The 21,123-nt window shown below is 35.6% G+C and overlaps 1 protein-coding gene across 9 annotated transcripts in view; it reads right to left on the bottom strand.

Annotated features, from left to right (window-relative positions):
- The window catches only part of PREX2 (phosphatidylinositol-3,4,5-trisphosphate dependent Rac exchange factor 2), a 359,933-nt gene that overhangs the window by 217,952 nt on the left and 120,858 nt on the right, over positions 1 to 21,123 (bottom strand). For 6 of the 9 annotated variants that reach the window (XR_013824731.1, XR_013824732.1, XM_079902440.1 and 3 more), the window contains 8 exons: positions 20,525 to 20,632; positions 15,612 to 15,715; positions 14,856 to 14,905; positions 11,840 to 11,915; positions 7,754 to 7,826; positions 5,131 to 5,273; positions 4,876 to 4,968; positions 3,048 to 3,196 (listed from right to left, as the gene is read on the bottom strand). Coding sequence is in view for 7 of the 9 variants with exons in the window: in XM_079902440.1 (XP_079758566.1) it covers positions 3,048 to 3,196; positions 4,876 to 4,968; positions 5,131 to 5,273; positions 7,754 to 7,826; positions 11,840 to 11,915; positions 14,856 to 14,905; positions 15,612 to 15,715; positions 20,525 to 20,632 (796 nt within the window). In the remaining 2 variants the exon portion in view is untranslated. Of the gene's footprint in view, positions 1 to 3,047; positions 3,197 to 4,875; positions 4,969 to 5,130; positions 5,274 to 6,620; positions 6,665 to 7,753; positions 7,827 to 11,839; positions 11,916 to 14,855; positions 14,906 to 15,611; positions 15,716 to 20,524; positions 20,633 to 21,123 lie in introns of those variants that run through there. The other 3 variants (XM_079902442.1, XM_079902441.1, XM_079902444.1) reach the window with 2 other exon arrangements.

The following is a 21,123-nucleotide window of genomic DNA, read 5'->3' on the forward strand; positions in this document are numbered from 1 at the left end:
GATGGATAAGGCTGTATCTGCTTCCTTTGAACATCACCTTGGCACTACTGTGTGTCAAAGGTACACTGGAAGATGGAAGATAGAACTGACTGAGGAAAAGAAAAGGGAATAAATACATCTTCTGAGCATGAAACCAAAAACAGAGGTAGTTCATGCTTCTCTATGTTACGAATGAGAGTTCACTTTTGCTGAAATAACTTGGAGCTTTCTGGCCATGGTGAATTATTGTTGCTTTTGGACTGCGAAAAATTCATAGTGAACTCTCAAAACTCTTTCTGAGTAAGGTCTTCTATCTTATATTGCTAAGCAAGGCTGATCTTACTCTAATCTTCAAGAAGATGATGATATTTTTTCTTAACAAAATTTATACAGAGCACCGTGAGATGCATTTTGTTCATAATACTGGGCTCTCTTCATAAAACGACCTTTGGAAAACATATTCCCCTGCTGGGACCACTATACGATTAAAAGAAGAATTAAATTTATACAAGAGGAATGCTCATTTCCTGTAGGAAAATAAGTGCACTAAATTATCTGCCACAAAGCCTTCTGAAAAATTCCTTGATGTTATCAAGTGTAAAATACAGCTAGGTTCAAAAGAAAAATTCTGTTGTATTTACCCGTCGTATTTTGCCTTTTTCCCCCCAAACAGGATACTACATAAATTATAAGTAGCTATTATAAGAAAATATGAGAATGATTTATAGGAATCATATGTTAGAATAAGGACATATGAAAGGAAAGGTTGTAATACTTCAGACAAATTAAAAATAAAAAGGAAAAAACTGAGTACTCCATCCTCAAAACAGTTTTGAAATAAAATGTAAAATGTGCTCTTGATGTAATAAAGAAGCAGTGAAAAAAAATAAAATGAGAATAGATAAGCGTCACAGATAACATCACTGGAATACATACTGCGTGCGGAACACCTGAATAGGTTTTTTTTTTTCTTATTTAATGCTACCTTTCATAATGTACCCAGCACCTCATAGGTGCCCAATACATTTTATTTATTTATTTTTTTTTAAAACATCTTTATTGGAGTATAATTGCTTTGCAATGGTGTGTTAGTTTCTGCTGTATAACAAAGTGAATCAGCTACACATATACATATATCCCTATATCTCCTCCCTCTTGCATCTCCCTCCCACTCTCCCTATCCCACCCTTCTAGCGGGTCACAAAGCACCGAGCTGATCTCCCTGTGCTGTGTGGCTGCTTCCCACTAGCTCTCCACCTTACGTTTGGTAGTGTATATGTGTCCATGCCACTCTCTCACTTCGTCCCAGCAAACCTAGATTTGTTTAATGTTCTTAGCACCCCTGTGACATAGGCACTCTTATTATCCCCCTTTTTTATGGATGAGTTTGTTGAAGCAACACAATTAGTAAGCAAATGGTGAAAGAGAGGCTTGAACCTGGACGGGAGATATCGGGTTTCAGATACTGTGCAGCAAACACAGAGGGAAGAGTGAAAAGACCCAGGTTCCAACCCTGCTCACCTAGCAATTAATTCTAGGACTGAGGATCTGCCCCTTTCTATTCAGTATTGAAGCTGATGACTTCAAAGTCCTCTAAATTGAAATGTCTATGATCAGTGAAAAGTATTTGCCGGGTTAAATCAGGGGGCAAGGGGCTGTGGAGAGGGCCTTTAGCTTACTAATGATTGCTCCGGAATACTACTGCCTTAGTCTTTTCCAATCTGTCCTTTTCCTTTTAAATGCCCTCAAATTGTCCAGAGGTTGGCAACTAGATAAGCCTCATTCTAGATAGGGTTGGAGAAAGGGTGACTAATAGATCATAATTAGGTTTAGAGAGAAGACACTGTCATGGTTATTTGCTGCCCTGTATCTCAAAGCCTTCCTAAATTACTAACTTTAATGAGTCACTCTCACTCCTTCAGACCCCTTGGTAAGCTGTGGGTAGAAGCTAAAGCCTCTACCTTGATGACACTGCAGAATCCAGCCCATTACACTGCACTTTAACTCTTAAGATAAATGATGGACCCAGCTATTGCTGAAAATATATACTAAGGTAGGGAAGAATACTATACCATATATACTTAGAATATTTTTATAAGTAGTTAAACCTTTTTGTTTCTGAAGTGGTAACCTTCATTTACCTTCAAATTAATGAAGTTGCTTATTACTATTAAAATAATATACTTCAATTTTAAAGAGTAATATTGATATAATCATAGTACATTAAGACATTATGCTAAGCACTTTATATATATTCTCTCAGTTAATTAATTAGTTAAACAAATCATGGAAATCTAATACAGGAACACGAGACCACCAATGATTTGCAGACAAAAAGCTAATGTTTTCCAAGTATATCCATAATATCTTGTTAATTTTTTTCAACCCCCCCAGATCATTAATCATGTTCCCATTTTATAAATACTTGATTGTATGTACGTGTGTCAATACTTAGAAAAATCAACTAGCACTGAATTTCAAAAAAATAACAATGGTCATTTATGGATAATATGATTATAAGAAAATGTCTTCCTTTAGAAAAACCTGTACTCGCTAACTTTTCTATAATAAACATAAGGTTTTTTTTCTAATCATAGGTAGATAGACATATTTTTTAAAAATAATGGACATATTACTAAGTACATGAAAGCATGGAAGTGTCTGTCAGCCAGGTTTGATCCCATCTCCTATGAGCACTTAATCATAAATGGTATCATAGTCCCTGAAATTCTTAGAGCTGAACATGGCGGAATAAAGTTTTCATTGCCAAGTGTTCTACTAGTTTTCTTCACTCATCATCAAACTCAACCCAACCCAGAGCAGAAAAATTGGGGCATCAAAAGGAAAATATTATTCTGTTGAAACTACCTGATTTAAGTAGCAAGCATTTAACCATCATAAGCAATGTATTTTTTCCCATTATCTACAGACCAGTATCAGTAATGTTGGTGACGTTTAAATGTGCCAAGCAGTGAGATGCTTAATTCCAGATGTTCACTCTTAACTTTTCTATTTTATTCACCTATGTCTAATTTTTTTAAAAACCGCACATAAATTATACAACTTACTCTCTTGGCTTTGTGCTCACAAGAACTCTTAGAGGTTTTCTGCTATGTAAGCATGATTTCAGGAAGCAATCCACTTCATTGAAAGGTCTCATAAAAACCAGGTCACCATTAATAGCAAAAATCTTTTTCCCAACTTCCATGCCAGCCATCTAGGAGAGAAACAGCAAAAAAAAAAAAAAAAAAATCAAATTTTATTTTAATAAGGAACCTATTTTTTCACAGAATTAGAATCTGAAAGGGTCTAGAACTTAGAGATTTTGACATTTTAACACATCTGCAATGTTTTCATACAATGTCACAATACAGAACTGTGGAAGAGGTAACACAGTTATTCTCTTTGACCTACTTTTAAATTTGATCACGCATCTCTACTGAAATTCTCCTCCCTCCCTCCAGGACTTAACACTGTACTTCTCCTGTAACCCTTTTTTCTATTATATTTTATAGTTCTTATTTCATCCTTTTAACTACAGTCAAACCCCAGGTTAAGTTTTTTGCCTGTGTTTTCTATCTATATCCAAATAACTGAGGGAGTTTCAACCTGTATATAGAAATGGATAACAACCAAATATACATCTCTAGCCTGACATAGCATAGGGGACCACAGGGCAGGAGAGAGAAATGGCCTGGAACCAAGGAAGAGCTCCAACAGGCACAGATCACAAGATGCTGGAAAGATGACAAGGAAGACATTATCTCTCCACGCCAACCAGGCCAATCTTCTTAACCAACCCTACTGCCCATAAACTATATACTGTTTTGGTTACCAGCCAAATGACGAAAACCCGGGAGAGGGCATTTTATTGGTGGCAGAGTCAGATGAAGCTGGGCTCCAAGAACACCCTCTGAAAATGACTGGGGGAAACATTTCCTCATCAAAGAAAATAATACAAACAGTCATTTGTTGGCCAGGCCCACCAACAGAGTATGGGCTGAGCAGAGTTATTTTGTTTGAAATTAATATGCTGTACATAGAGCTTTGTCTGGCACGAGGTTGGTAAAAGACAGAGACCTTGGGCGTCAGCAAATCGGGTAAGTGACAGTTTGCTACTAACTTTAAACGGGCTCAAAGTTAAAAGCCACGCTTCATTCATTTTCTCATTCTTTATTAAAAATTTATATATTGAGACATTTGCTTGAGGATTAAGCATTTTATAAGCCAGGCAGAGGTAGGTATACTTTTAACCTGACATACTTGGGATATAACATTAGAAGGTACGTTCCATGAGGGCAGAGAACTTTGTTTTGTTCACTGCTGTATTACCAGAGCCTAGAACGCTGCTCATCACGTAACAGGCACTAAATAAACATTTCTGAATGAATGAATGATCAGGAGATTCCTCTGTTTAAAAGTCTGGTAAGGTGAGAGTACATTAATCAATTTATCGGCATTAACCCAATAAGAAAATAAACGAAAGCATGTGCTTTACTGGTGGAAGTTGTACTTAAATAAGACAGTCAAAAGTGATAGGAAAATAGAAGATACAGCCCTAGATTTAATGGAAGGATCATGTGACATACACAATACAGTCCCACCCTATGCTGTCTCCACAGGGCTGCAGGCTAGAATCAGACATGGAATAAGCCACCTGGACTCCTAGGAGGTCGACAGTCAAGCTGTAGATCTCTAAAATACCTCCTCCCACTATCCTTAAGTACCCAGACAACCTCTGTCACGAATCCAACAGTATTTAAAAGAACCTCAGAATAAGATTATTCAGAAACATTATTTTCCATAAAGATACTTAAAGGCTGATTTCACTTTGTTTAAAACTTTTATGTTCGTATGTCACGGACAAAGTTAAATAAAAATGCTAATTTACATTACCTCAGCATTAGACCCCTTTTCTACCAGCTTTATTATTGGAACTTTATTTTTGTCTTCTAACCCAAAACCATAGCTGCCTTCATTGGATTTAATCTGAAATGCAAAATATTAACATTATTAATAAAACAACTATGAAAAAACTTACAAATCAAACAGAATGAAATAATACGGTGCATCGCTGTCAAACACGTTTATGTAATCTCCTGTTAATGGCTAATCAAGAAGAAAACCTGCATAGCACAGTAACAAACTTACCAATAATGATTTGGCTATAACATTTTCTACAACTTTTAAGTCATGTTTCATCAGTCGATGTTTCATATTTGATCCTTCCATTTCCTCATCAGCAAAAAAGCGGAAAAGTAAGGGTTCGTCTTTGAATTCACTTTTTTCAAGGACTATGGAAACAGAGAGAGATTCAAACTGTTTCAATTATCCCCAAATTGACCTCCGTTTCCATACTGACAGACCCTTCAGTAAATTAATACCCCGTCCCATCACCTAGAACAAGTTACATTCACAAATATCCCAATAACCCTTTTTTATTTCTTGCTATAATTTCAAGCCAATGTTTCCTTTAGATTACTATTACCTAAATAATTTTGAATTTTTAAAACAAGTAATATATTTTTCATTGTTAACGTTTTTTTCTTAACCAAGTCTGCCACCTTTCCAGATTAAAACCCAACTTTAAGTCAAAGATTATATTGAATCAAAAAATGTATGCAGTTCAAAACACAGAAACCTACACTGTTTCGAATTTGTAGTAAACATTTTAACTAAAAACACAAAAACATTTCTGTTTTTAATATCCTGCACAATTATGGGAAAATTCAAATGGGTTAACTGTTGCCCTTATGTGTGTGAGCAATTCCCACTGTGGTCGCTTTTATTCCAACCCTTCAAACCAGAAAGATATCTTCTGGGTGAAAAGTGATTTTAGTTCCCACTAATTCCTAGTTCTTTTCTGTAAAAACATTATTCTCAAATAAACTTATTTCTGCAAAGGTCAGTTTCTTCCCTTTTATCTGAACATTAATATTTCCCCCCAAAGTCCCCAAGCTTCCTGGCACGCTCTCATGATATAAGGTATATGTTTTGTTAGCCTTTTTAAAAATAAAGCTAAATACTAATAGAAAGAATTTGTACTCAGTGAGGACCTGACAACTGTCAAAGTGTCTTAAAAGAGAAATCTTCTCTATTTCTCCTTATCTACCCTTATACCCTAAAGCATACTTTTTGAGACAGGTTGATTCACTGAGTCCGGGATCTAAGACCTGCAGTCCCAGGGCACAGTAGAATGTTAGGCTTTATCATAAGACAGACCCGGAGCTCAAATTCCAGGTCTGGGACTGATTCTGGGTGAAACACTAGGAAAGTTACTTAAACTCCTTGAACTTCAGTTTCCTCACCCGTAAAATGCAGGCAGTAAAACCTTCTTCATAATGTTGGACAAAACTAAAATGAGGTAATAAGTGTAAATAACTTGGCTTATAGTAGGCAACCAAAAATGACAGCTCTTTGATTTCATTATTTTAACAGAGGTCCAAATCACAATTGTTGACTAGCTGTATGTATGAATTGACCTTTGAATGAAGGACTGGTTGGCAACGTGAGTTAACAAATGAAACTACCAACCACAAATTAAAAGGTAACACAAGTTGTAGGTGACAAGAGAAATGAGGATATAATTGAGATCGAGTTACGTCTTGCCTACATGACCTAAGCAGTTTCCCAAAACTCACATGGTGTTTCTGCTACTACTGTTTTCCTCCACCAAACAGTCAGTCTAAAGGCAGGGAGAGAGAACATCAGTAAGGCCAGGAATGAGCGGAACTAGCTGTGCTTTACTGACAGAGACTTTCGTAGGGAAAACCTTTACTGTAACTCAATATTTTAAAAAAACTATTTAGATAAAATTGCTGCTTGTTGATACTTTCAAGAGAAAAATAATCAAAACCTTTGAAGGTTGATATTATAGTTTTAATCCCCTATAATGATGTCATTCCTTCCATTCCATTGTTGGCTCTTCAAAGACAGATATTTCCCCTATCACAGCTCATACAGTGGTCCAGAGATACTAGAATGTAATGGAATTCCCAAAGGAATATACGATAACCAAGGATGCTCTCAAAATCGCTGTAAACTTTTGCTGTACTTCTTTTCTTTGGAAAGAGGTAACAACTTTCTGAGTGTAATTGACAAATAGGTACAAGAGCTATCAAATATACACATATGCAAATATTAACAATGAAAAGAGATTGTTTGGGTTTATGGAATCTATAAGATGGTATGAATAGAGAGGGAAAACTAAGTCTCATTATTTTTATAAACTGAAGGGAAATGAAGTCATCAAACAAGAAAGAAATTCAATCTTTAATTAGCAGCCAAAAAGAAACAGATTTTTTTCCAGAGATTTATAATTTTGTTCTCTGAGATAATTTTGAAAGCATTTTTCTAAAAATAACAATAAATGTTCAGATTAAATGCTCTCGTTTAATCATTTTAATATATACTGGCATTCAAAAAAAAAAAAAACATGGCTCTGACCTAAAATAGTTTCAAAGAGATATATCAGCTTTTTTTTTTTTTTTTTTTTAAGAAACTTCTAGTTCAAGCTGTTGGTTTTTTGGGATCAGTCTAGAAAAACAGAAGAGAAGTAATGGCAACTGGTAGATAAGAGTCATTAGACACAGCAAAGGCACCAAAGTGACACTGAATGCAGACGTGGTGACCCAACAGGGACACACGGCAAGACCCAGACAGTCTTGCTGGTTTGTCTCCAGATGACTTCCCTGGAACACTGAGACACTCCCAGTGTCCTAACAAAACAAAACAGTGAAATACATCTGTAAGCTTCCACAATAACGATCCCTACCATGGTGCATAAATCCATTGTCACAGAGTCCAACGCCAAATATCATTGCCTCTTCTCTGGTGCGGCAATCCCCCTGTTAACCACAAAAGCCCTGTACAAGTTAATAGGCAACTGAAGATTTTGCTGCATCTTAACCGCGTTTGACATTTCAGCACTGGACTGACAAAGCCATTCATACATTAGGACAGACGCTGCTTTCATAAGGCCACGATCCATCTAAGGGTTATAAAACATTCACTTGATTATGAAAATATCTTCTTCTGACATTACATAAAAAATAAAGATTTCATACTTCTTGAGAAAAATCATGTCTTATTTAAAAGGAAAAATACATAGGTAACTAAAATGTATTGCTATCACAAATGATCCCTTTCTCTTATTTCTTTGATCTTATATCGCAATTATGTATCAAGGAAATATCCTACATATTGAAAACTCACTAAATAAAACTTGCTAAGTAAAAATTATTATGCGTGATCTCAGCTATCACCTCCCTTCCACAAAATGGCCTTGCTCTTTAAGTACCCCCAAAGAAACCTACTAATCTAGGGTGACTCGTAAGACCCTAAGAGTGTGTTGTTCAGTGAAGTCAGCAAATGCAAGCTTCTCTTTCTCTATCTTGCCAAAAAAAAAAATCAGCTCATATAACTGATCCCCAAAAGAAAGCCCAATGCAAACTTCTGTTATGATTTTTATCTAGAAAACATCTATTTTATTCATTTAAGTATGAATTCATATACAGTCTGCCCTCTGTCACCACGGGTTCAGCATCTGAAGATTCAACCAACCACGGATCAAAATTATTCAGAGAAAAAAAATCCAGAAAGTTCCAAAAAGCAAAGCTTGAATTGCAGGACCAGACACTGTTTACACAGCATTTACATTACATCAGGTATTATAAGTAATCTTGAGATTACTTAAAGTACATGGGAGGTTATTTGCAAATACTACTCTATTTTATGTAAGGGACTTGAGTATCTGTGGATTTTGGTATCTTCAGGGGTCCTGGAACCAATCCCTCGTAGATCCCAAGAGGGCCGACTGCATGTGAATATATATGTGTATATGTATGTATGTGTGTCTATATGTCATTACAGTTGTATGTTTTACAGTTTAAGAAGTGCTTTCTTACATATTATCTCATTTTTCCTAGTCCTGTGTTTTAGCTCTTAGGTACAATACTCTACCAAATCCATCCCCTCTTCTCTCTGGCTTCTATTTCATTTCTATCTCAACACCCTAACCCAGTGTTTCTTCATTTCACTTCTAAATTGCCATAATTTTTTCCTGTACTTTCTCTAACTTATTGCCTTTATAGAATTAAACTTCCTTACACAGGAATATCATGTTCCAAAACTTTACACTGACTCTCTTTTTTAATGATCGTAAAATATCAAAATTTTCTGTTGGGCTTCCCAGGCCTCCCATAATCCTAACTTCATTCTACCCCTCCAGCCTCATTTTCCAAAGGTGGGGTCACCTTCACTCTTGTCAAGCTGACCCCCCCCAATTGTTACCCTTCACACATTTAAATTCTACCTATCCGTCTATCCAGGACCAAAACAAGCGCCGCCTCATGCTGTGACAACTCCACCCCTCACTAATCCTGTTAACTAACAAGACATGTATAATCTGTATCTTTGGACAACGCATCTGTACCCTTTTCAAAATATAGCTGTTACGTAACTTTTATGAATTCACTCAAAAGATTTTTTTTTCTGCCACAAAGTGTGCCAAGTGCTACAGAGAGTAAAGCACTCAAACAAAAAAATACTTCCCTGTCCTCCAGCAATTCAAATCTGGTGAAGAACTTAGTCACTTAAAATATGGTATATAATAAGTACCATCATCCAAAAGCTATCAGATCTAGGCTATACTCCAAACAACACATGGACTATCACATTGGAGTCAGTTCTCTATTTGGTCCCCTTAAGCTCTCCAAGTCAACTCAGTGTCCCGGTCAATGCTAGAAATTAAGTTTTATTATCAGTTGAGAGCCTTGGTGGAAAGAGACCCTTACTTTTAAAATATCTCTTTTTCATCTTAGATTAAGAACTGTAACTTATCCTTCTCTTATCATACCATTACCATGTCTTGCTTTTCACAGCCAGCCCATATTGTCCTAATCTGAAGCTAGAGTTAATCAGGTCTGATACGTACATTTGGATACGTTTTACACCATCAGACTCATAAGGCTTAAGTGACAGAGAAGAGCTGACATATACTGCTAGTCCAGTAAGCAGAAAACAGCTGTGAAAATAAAATCTAGAGAGATTAAGTGACTCAATCGTTTGCAGAACTGCTTATCAGCAGAACTGTCATCAGACACCAGATTACCTGAATCCCAGTCCATTTCAATCTCTATTACGTACAATTTCTACAGACGTTGTCATAACAGACCACTAAGAAAACCTGAAGAAAAAAAGAATTGCAACTTGGTCCGTTTTTTGAGCAACTTATTTTAGTCTTCTAATATTCACACTTGGAAAGTAAACGTGCCAAAGAGGAAAAAAAAAAAAAAAAAGGTGATAACTGACTTCCTGAGTCAGAACTTTAAATATTTATTCCACATCAGCTTTTGCTTCAAAGAAACTTTCTTCGGTTTTCTCATATAATCAACATATAGTACAAGAATTCATGTGAATTCTGTTAACAGCTTAATTTCTAGGTGAAATTCCAACTCTGTTACCAAATATAGAACCAATCCCAATGACACACACTGACCATAGTGTTATAAAAGGCTCTCACACTAGTCAACCCCCTGGACATAGGGATTTGGGTTTTATCGAAAAAGAACTGTTTGGTTTAATCTAAGATCTTAATTTCTAGATGAAATAAATCTAAGTGCCATAAAATGCAAAAATAGGGGGTCTTGGATAGTGTAGAAGTTAATATGAAAAATAAAAATCTCAAAATGTGTGTGCACAGATGAATCAAATGGGAATTAAACGTTAATATTTGAAACAAAAAATAAACATTTCTATGACTGAGCATCAAACGTTATTATCCACTTGCAACAAAGGAGGTAGGCTAATTTCTTCAATAACAGAAAAGTAAATTGACTCAAATATCCAAATGTAATGACAACATTTCAACCAAGCAATATCTCCTTTCTCAAAATAGTAAGTTCTGTCAAAGTGGATATCAGTTTTCTTAGCCTTTTCTTTAATCCCTGGAAAACATTTGACTATTTATTACTTGATCTAGCACAATAAAACATTTAAATAAATTTATATTTGAATATCTATTATGATGGGCTAGATGCCTTGAGTTGCATATAACATTTTCTCAATACCAGCTATCAGTTCCCACATTCTAAGAAGCAGAACAACAATCACAACAAATTTTATACTTTCCTATTTACAGTGTATGCAGATGGATACTGTATTTTTTTTGGGGGGGGAGGGGAGTGAAGCTTGAGAGTGGGCCAGTGGAGAGGGGTAAATATTTTGTGATGCTGTCTACCTATGGGCTTATAAAGTTTACAGCTGCATTAGGAGGACAAGCGTTACCATTAGCATGAAAAGTAGGGCAGATCTCAGTTGCAAAAGCTTCTAGCCATACACATAGGGCAATACGTAAATGATACATCTTATTGCATTCACCCATTCACCCTCCCCTGTTCACACTAATTGGAAATTTCAATCCATTTCAGAGAAGTAAAGCTCATATTATCAAAACACAATTATTATCTAACAGAGAAGAAGGCACAGGGAGATTAGAATAACCTGCTAGGACTAAAAACCAGATACCTTAAAACAAATCAGTGAACAAAACATACAAATAATTTTAGTACATGCACATTTATTTAAATTATACTTCGTTTCTTGACGGATCTCAGATGATATTTTTGAATCCAGAAACACCTTCCTCTTGAAAGACAATATTGCATAAAAATCAAGTCTGGGACTCTGAAGTCAGATGATCCAGGTTCAAATCCTAACTCTGCTTCATTTTAGCTGTATGAACTTGGTCAAGTTATTTCACTGTCTCATTGGCAAGTGGGAGCTTTAAAAAGTACCTAAATCACTTCAAAGTCTAAAGCAGCAGTGAATGTAACTCAGTCACTTCTATTTGTCTATTTACCTGTGCAATTAACCAGTCTATCAGCTTGTTGGCCATAACCACAGATTTGTAGGTTCTTAAGTGGTAATCTTTATCTCTATAAAGGAAAGAGAAAGAAAAAACATTAAGCAAGAGGACAAGTAAGCACAAGGAACCATTTCATTTCGTATCACTGGGCAACAGAAGAGTTTACTCACTGTAATTTGAATTGACTGTCCCACTTATGTGTAAATAAGACAGCTTTACAAGGTGTACACACCTGAAAACTCCCTTCACCAGCTCACACCAGAAGAAGAAACCCACAAGGATACCAAAACAGCACATTTCTTCTTTCACATTTTCCTATATCCAAACTGATTGTTAATGCTATGTTACCTGGTAATAACTTGGCTAGAAATACAATAGCTCATTAGTAAAAGAAGAATAAAATAGAATTCCCTCCCTTTAAATCAAGATAGAGTCTACGGGGCTTCCCTGGTGGCGCAGTGGTTCAGAGTCCGCCTGCCGATGCAGGGGACGCGGGTTCGTGCCCCGGTCCGGGAGGATCCCGCGTGCCGCGGAGCGGCTGGGCCCGTGAGCCATGGCTGCTGGGCCTGCGCGTCCGGAGCCTGTGCTCCGCAGCGGGAGAGGCCACAACAGTGAGAGGCCTGCGTACCGCCAAAAAAAAAAAAAAAAAATACAAGACCGAGAGAAATGTACATTGAAAAGGAAAAAAGCAGAAACGTCACGTGGAGAACCTGGGAACAAGGAAGAATATCGTGGGGACTGTCTGAGTCACAGTGCACCTTCAAATAAAATAAATATTTAAAATAAATAAAATAAAATTTAAAAAAAAAAAAAAGATAGAGTCTACGAAAAATCTCCTCAAAGTACGGGAAATAAAGCAACCCCTTGTATTTCTGCTCCTGAGTTCTCCAGGAAGGCACGATTTGCCCCAGAGGATTATTCGTTAGGCTCAGCTGTAGTGGGAGACCTGAGGCCTGTCTTGAGGGAAACACACCGAGAACCTCGTTATTCATTTTGTCTGATCAGAGCACGGACTCAGCCACGCTGCATCCCCAGGCAGCCCCGGGAATCCTGGCTCTCCGCAGCAGACTCTCCTTTCTGCAGACTTCCCAGTTCTGAGAAACGTTTCAAAGTCTAGTTAGATACCAACAAAGTGCTCATGATCAGAATAAGGCCCCAAGGGTGGAAACCTGTAATTCATTTACTTTGCGGGCCTGGATCAAAATGGAATGAGAAAACGACAGTCTTTTCAACATGTCAAAAAAATCCAAACTGCAATCCACTTGGCGTGACAAATAATTACTGGCTATATTCATGGTTCTTGAGCTTCTGTCAGTAGTTTACAATTAATATTGACATCATTTCATCCATTTTCATAAAAAGCTCCCTGAAACATGAATGAAATTTCTGAGAGTTCAACAGTGAATGAACTAGTTAGCCAGTAATCAAGAGCAGATTTTTAAAAATCTTTTTAAGTCTACCTCCCTCCTTCTGATACCTCATCACCCATTTCATCTTGGTTTCCATGTGTCAATAAGAAGGACCGGGTAGTCTTTTATAGACTACACGTGGGTCTGTGGATTCTTCACCCAAGTCATTTTTCTTTTCATAAGCTGAGTTCACACATGACTATCGTACATTCCATCTGTTTTATGGGTTTTTTTCTCGTAAATTTACCTTGCACAATTCATAAACCATCGTCATTTCTAGCCAAAGAACAATTCCTTCTTATCAGCTCTTTCAGAATGTAACTTTCTTGATAAGAAATCCCACATGGCTAAAATAGATTTTCAGAACACATTTTCTCACATGTGAAACCTACATATACATACACATGTGGCCTGAAAAAATTATCCAGTATCGTCTTCTATCAGTTTAGCAGAAAAAAACCTTAAGTATCGAACCATCTTTTAGCATTACATTATCCAACATATTCACAGAGTGCCTGTGCCAGGAATATAGCAGAGAATCAACAAATGTTGGTTCCTTTCCCCTCTTTTTACTTTGTGAAGCCTGCTTGTGAAAGTGGACAGGGCATTTTCAGGAGTAATAGGTAAAATTCTGTCTTCTCCTTCGGGACCTGCAGTGTGGGCATTCCAACGCTGACCAGCAACTTTTGGAATCTTTTTTTTTTAAGCTCTGCGTTTCCTTGGAATTGGAAAGCAGAGTGAAAAACAGAAACACTGTCCATCAAACGTTTGGATTCTACAGACACGACTGAAAAGCCTCTATATTCATTTTAGAAATAGTATGTTCATTTTTCTGTTCCAAAAAGTATGTTTTAGTCAATAAACTCCAAATGACATCTGGCCATCTGAAATTAGTTTTACATTACATTACATCCTACTACTTAGTGTATACCAGTGCATATTACAAAAGTACTGATGATCTCTGTTAGTAATCATAACACAGAACTCAAAGTTTTCTGCTGTTTTTCTAAAGAGATAAACTGAAAATGAATCCTGATGTCTCTTTAAAAAACAAAAAGGCATCTCTTCAGAAGTTAAAACATGGTACAGAAAAAAAATGAGAAAATTATAATTATTAACTCCAAGTCAATTCTTAATTTTCAAGTGCAAAATTTTTTCTTTGGATGAAAGATGATTAAAAAAATATTGTGAAATAAAATACATATCCAAGATTTGATTACACAGTCTAATGAAAAAAATTATTATACAAATAACCATAATGGTAAATATTTATAGTAAACAGTATTTTGAAATCTTCTACCAACCAGCCAACTATTATTTATTAAATATTAACTGAAGGTGGATCATTTCAAAATCAAGCCTGTAATTTACTATGAATTAATGGCAAATAATTTTAGAAATCAGAATAAAAAGAGTAGAAGAAATGGTATAATTAGAGCCTCAGAAAAATTTTCAGATAAATTGTGACTTAATCTTTAAAAGTAAAATTTTCACTTTGGGAAGAAAAACAAAATAAGTTAAGTTCCAGCTTAATAATATTTATCTAATATGCAATATAAATATTTCCATTTAACCTCCCAGAACTTAGAAACTAGACTCACCTTATCACTGGAGTAAATAGACTATGAAGACGGCAATATAATCGTACGCCCTATTGTAAAACAAAAATATGTCAAAAGCAAGTAAGATCACTCAAAGGACAAACCAATGAAATTTTGAATAAAACAGATTCACTGTCAACATGCTGAAATCATTACCCTATTATTCAAATGATATATTACATCATAAAAATAATATAACTTAAATCTTTAAAAACAGGATTAAATTGTGCTATGAATTTTTCATATAATATGACATATACATACACAGAGGACTTTTAAAACTATTTTCTTAAAATATAAAATTTTGAGATATAATGTAGACAGAATATAAATCTATGTAGTGGTCCATCACACTACTTGATCATTACATGTCAATATAAATTTTGTCAAGTGTACAAAGAAAACGGGTATTACATAAATTTTATGTATTTATCTTTTTGTTAAATTTATTCAAGTATCATGACCACTTGTTGCTACATGTGAAACAGTTTTCAACAGATATAATCTTCTGAGTTATGCAATTGCACTATTCCCTTTTAGAATTAGATAAACAGAATAAAAACAATAATCTAACATTCTAATTCTTAAAATAGCAAGACAAAAATCAAGAGGTTTGCTTACGTACGTCATGTAAAAATTTCCTATACCAGCAGAATTATTTTAAGTCTCTCTACAGGATTTTATCTTGCTGAAGATAAGAATATAACGACAACACGAATTCTTTTATTGATAAAAGGTTATGGGAGAGGTTGTTACCTTTGAAATCACATCCTGCATCTCATTTCTTGGATAAAAGGTTCCATCATCATAGCGAAATCGATATAACATCTGTTCTGGTTTGAATTGATGTTTATCCGTAACTAAGAACATAAGAACAGTATATTAAAATCCTGACAAACTAAAAACTGGCAGATAAAAAACATATTCCCAAATACTGAAACTTTTAGTTTTATCAAAAGCTTTCATTTTCCTAACATAGTAATGCTAATCCAGTATTTTGATGGTAAGATTCATGATAAGATTTTGTTACATAATATAGTTACAACTTCCATGTAATGACTGAAGAACTAAATTAAGGTTAGCCACATTTAGGTAGCATAGAGTATGCATTTGTGCGTGTGCGCAGTGATTTACACTTAAATAAATAGACGAGTTTGTGTTTTCTATTTCTTCACAATGCCACAAAGTCAAGCAAAAAGTGCCCTTCGAACAGCAGATACTCCAACTAGTGAGTTATAATTTGACTCTCAGCCCCAGAAGTGAATTTTAGCATTTATCTGTCTTATCCCACAGCGATCAGGCCAAGACCACACATATACCAATCTTGACCATTTATCCTGTGTTTAGATCTTCAGAGTAGATTAGATAAATTCAGTATGTAACTGATTCCAAAATTTTAACAGTTTTCTTACACTGACAAATGCTTTTGTTACACGTCACTTAATTTTTTTTTTCCTCAGTGGAAAATGAGAGTGGTCAACCTTCACTTCCATCCTTAAGATAAGACTTTCCATTCATAAAGACTCCTACTAAACTTTCTCTCAAGTTTCCTTTTATTCTAGGTAGTCTGATTAAAAAAAAAAAAACTGTTCTAGAAAGGAAAAACCTCAAATTAAATCTCAAAGAGTTTACATTTAAATGTTTTATTTACAGGGAATGAAAAATTTGCAGAAGAGATAATTTGTTGCAATGGGCTCTATTTTCATGATTACATAGAAGACTTTGACCTTTACTTTTTGCTAAAAATGTTGAAGGGGGAGAAAAATCTGTCAGAATTCTCATGAACTACATTGGTGAATCCAGAAGAAAGCCAAGAGACTTGTAACACACACACACACACACACACACACATACACATACACACACACACACACATACACACACACACACACACACACACACACACACACATATGCAAAGTTTCAGCAATTTCACCCTCATCTATCCAAACCAAATGCATGGCTTGCAGCCATAAAACTGAGACAGGCTTGCTGCCAAAAAGGGACAGACAACACAACTTTTGGCATCTTTTTTCCAGATTAAGCCAAAAAGAAAGAAAAGCATATGTGAAAGAAAAATAAAATCGGAAGAAATATTTTGAAATCCTATGGCATGTTTCAAGACCAGTTATTTATTTCTCCTGTGCAATCTACCTATTCCCATTTTTATCCCTTAAGAGTCATTGAAATAAGTTATTATATTGATGTTCCAAAATTCAAGGAAACTTGGGCCCAAAGGTATCTTGCCACAATAAAACAAGTGGTGTTTCAACCTGTTCAAAATAGAATGCTTCACTGTAAGGTAAACTCTTGTGACTTTGCTAATGAATCTTGGGCTAATCTGCAACTCTACGCTGTTGCCTTGGAAAAACAGTGAATAGTTCTGCATACAAAGCCACTCCCCCAACTTCTCGAGCACGGAAAATGGGTTTATTAGCTGATGAGAAAGGTTGCTGAATGACATCTTTTAAACAACTCTGTGATGCTGGATATTACCAGGGATGTACTGGTAAATGATGAACAGCTTGCTCTCTAGTGTTGTGGAAGAAGGAGCACTGATGTGTAACATTCGCCAGTTTCCACGGTATCAAATACTCCCACGCTGGCCAATTTCCAGCTACCAAAATAAAGTCACTGAACACAGAATGAGATGTGCAGTGACACATTATTATTTAGTATTTCCACCATACAAAAATAATAGACATAAGTAACACCACGACCACAGATAACAATAAAATGTAGTAAAATAATTAGGAAGTGATGAGTTCTAAGGGTATAGTACCTTTGTTTATAATATAATTTAGGTACTTATATGTTTATATAATTTAATTTTAATAATAGCTGTGCTTAACTACAAGCTTGCAATTTATTTAAACAGTTAATCACCAGCTCTCTACAGCTTTGACCAGCCAACTTCAGCACACCACTGGCTATAATGAATGAGCTCTCTGAATTCCCACATAAGCATTTATAATGTAAATAATAAAGCCAGACAAGAAGAACATTATCAACATATCACAGAGAAAACATATGCTGCCTCAACCCAAGAATTCCCAGTACAGCAAGGCTTTGCCTCTGATGAAGTTCTCAACGATATTTGCAATGTGAATAATAGCATTAACAGTCAACTTTTTTTTTTTTTTTTTGCTGGCTCTTTATAAAACAGATGGCTCATTCAACTTTATTTTAGGAATTCTATTTTCACTAAAATGCAGCTGGAACCACATACTAATGAAACTAGCCTGCTTGGCCCATATTTCTTCATTCTAATAAAATTATTAACGTGAAATTGCATAATATGTTCTCTTATCCTAGGCTTGGGAGAATCTCTATTAGTTAACTTTGGACACTAAAAAAAAAAGGTTACTTCCAGCAACAAAAGTTCTGTATACCAGATCGGACATTACAACTGATCAGATCCTGGTAACAGTAACAGCACAGGCCACTGAAATCAAACTGTGACCAACAGGACTTTTAATACAGGGTACTCAGTGCTAAATTTCTCAGAAAAAGAGTTAAGCAGGTTATAAATATCATTGTTCAAAAAGATTTCAATTCTTTTAAGTTAAATAATAAAGTGTCCTTGAATTTGAAATTTCAGAATAAATTTTAATACAGAATTTACTACTTTCTTTTCAAAATTGTATTACTGGAAAAGGTGGTGTCTGAGGAAGGGGAGGAAAGTTGATTAGGACTGAAATTCTGATATCCGTTCCAAAAAAAAAATCTTATGCTGTTGATTTTTTCTCTTTTAAGAGGAGGCAATTAAAATATTTTGAGACATATGTTAACAAAATAAGTAAGGGTGGTTCTCTCTGTGATTCCTTCCAGATCTTTCAGCAGTCCTGAACTGAAAAGGTCAGACTCTAGAGTACTATGTTCATGAAGAGATTGAATAAATATTATTCCAACTCCACTTTGTACTAACTTAAAATTGACTTGAATGTGTCTGCCTAGCTACGCATGCCTTCAGCGAAAGTAACAACAGTTTTGTTACTGTAAAGTAAGTAAAATTCCACCCATGATAGTTGTCTTCAATTTTCAGAACCTAATTCATTAAGTAAACGAGCAACTCTTCCTCATACAATTGCTGGATCACCTGTGTTGAAAGATGAAAGTAAGAGTGGATGGGTGACTTGAAAATAATCTTACAGCTCCTCTGAAAGGATAACCTCTCCTTGCGCCTTGACCTTTCCAGCTTTGGGAATAAAGCTTCTCTAATATCCTGTTATCTGTTACAAGGTACCTCATAGTCAAAAAGGAAAATACTGTGACAAACTTAGCATAGCTCTTTCTAGAATATAGTTAAGTAATCCCATAGAAGTACAAAAACTTACATATCCATAATTTTTTAAACAATTTAATAGCAGTATCTATTGTTGACAGATAGCTTTAAACCATTTTTTTCTGTTATTTATAATTCATAAAAGATTAAAGTGACTCAAATTAACAACACAAGTCACAATAACCTCAACTGAAAACAGAAATGTTAAAAGTGATTTTGTGACTATTATGTGCTGATATCATCGTAAAACATTAACAAATAAATATAATGATTACTCTGTCTTTCATATGATTTCATAGATCTTATATTGACCCAGGAGCTAAGCCTCAGGGGGAGAAATTGGGTATTTTTTTACCAAATTGGTTTAGCTTTTGTTTTTCCTGCATATGCATGTACAGGACATTTCTAGGAGCCTCATGCAGCCAAGGGTGACCACATATCTGAGTTGTGCCCACGGACATGTGCACAAAAGTGATGCACAATGGGAAGGGTACAAACCCATTTAAAACAAACAAGAAACTCCACCCTTCCTTCAAGGTGACCTTTAGGAGCACTGTATTGAAGATGGAAGAGCTTCTGTTGGGCACCAAAAACCCTGCATGGAGCAGGGTGCCACCACGTCATCCTCCACCACTGACTGAACTGTACATGAGCGACAAATTAGCTTCTATAATGTAAGCCACTGTATTGGGGAGGTTTACTTGTTACAGCAGCTAGTGTTAACCAATACAGTTTTCCTTCTCAATAGTCCTTGCAAAACATTAGTTCTCCCATCCTAGTAGATTTCTGTCTTGTCTGAAAGGAAATATTCCAGCAGCTGGATTTCTTGATGGACAAGCTAAAAAGATAGGCTTAAAACGATTAGACCGTAAGAAAAAAAAAGGTCAAGGGTTCATATTTACATACCTTCATGTACCTGGCATAATATCTTACATGTAGAATGAAGGAAAGAATCAGTAAGGAAAGGAGTAAATAAAAGGTATCCATAAACAGATTTTCCCTTCCTTGCTCTATTGGTAATACACAGGCCCTGGAAGTACACAGTCTGAATGGGAAAAGAATAATCACTTCTGAAGGTCAATGATTGTATACAAAACCTCTTTACATGCCACCTACTTCAGCTTTAATAGATTGCAGGATAAAACAAGTACAGTCCATTCCTGTCCCAAATATATACTTGGTCATGGGGTTAGAAGAAGGGAAAGAGGAGCAAAAAGAGGAAAGCCATCTAACTCAACATCTTTCCATTTTTACTTATAAGATACTGGATGACGCTTCTTAGCATACTAGATGCTAAACGGTGTTTTAATGGCATTAATGAACCAAGTACAAAATCAAATACAATTTATCAACATTATCTGCTCAAAATATATTTATTCACTCACTCAGCAAATAATTTATTAAGCACCTATATGTGCTGGGCATTCTAGGTGTTTGTTGTATATTAACACACAAGGCTCCTGTTCTCACGGTGCTTATATTTTGACTGCAGTCTAGAGTAGGGATGGGAGATAAAGAGAGAAATATTAAACAAAGAAACAAAACAACATGATAATTTCAGAGAGTGATAAGTAGTACATGAAGAAAATTTCAAAAATTTAAGAAGTAGTTTATTGGAATAATGGGACTGGGTAGGATTCTAAAAGGCAGAGTGTCATGGAAGATGAGTCATAATACAGAGACTTTTGTCGTTTCATTCACTGCTCAAGATGCTGGTGTCTCCAGCACCTAGAAAGGTCACTGGCATATACTAGAAATTAATAAGCAATTGTTGATTGAGAACAGCAAGAGCAAAGATCCTAAATGGGGAGTCATCTTGGAGTGTTCAAAGAAGAGAAAGAAGGTCAGGATGGCCCCAGTGTAACGAGTTAGGTACAGCACTATGTGATAACTCAGAGAGGAAGTCAGGGGCCCTATCATGTAGGGCGTTGTGGGCCATGGTAAGAGATTTAGGTTAAGATGTCTGGACTTTTCTTTAAGTTTA

This window comes from Stenella coeruleoalba (genome assembly GCF_951394435.1).
Source record: "Stenella coeruleoalba genome assembly, chromosome: 17".
Classification (NCBI taxonomy): domain Eukaryota; kingdom Metazoa; phylum Chordata; class Mammalia; order Artiodactyla; family Delphinidae; genus Stenella; species Stenella coeruleoalba.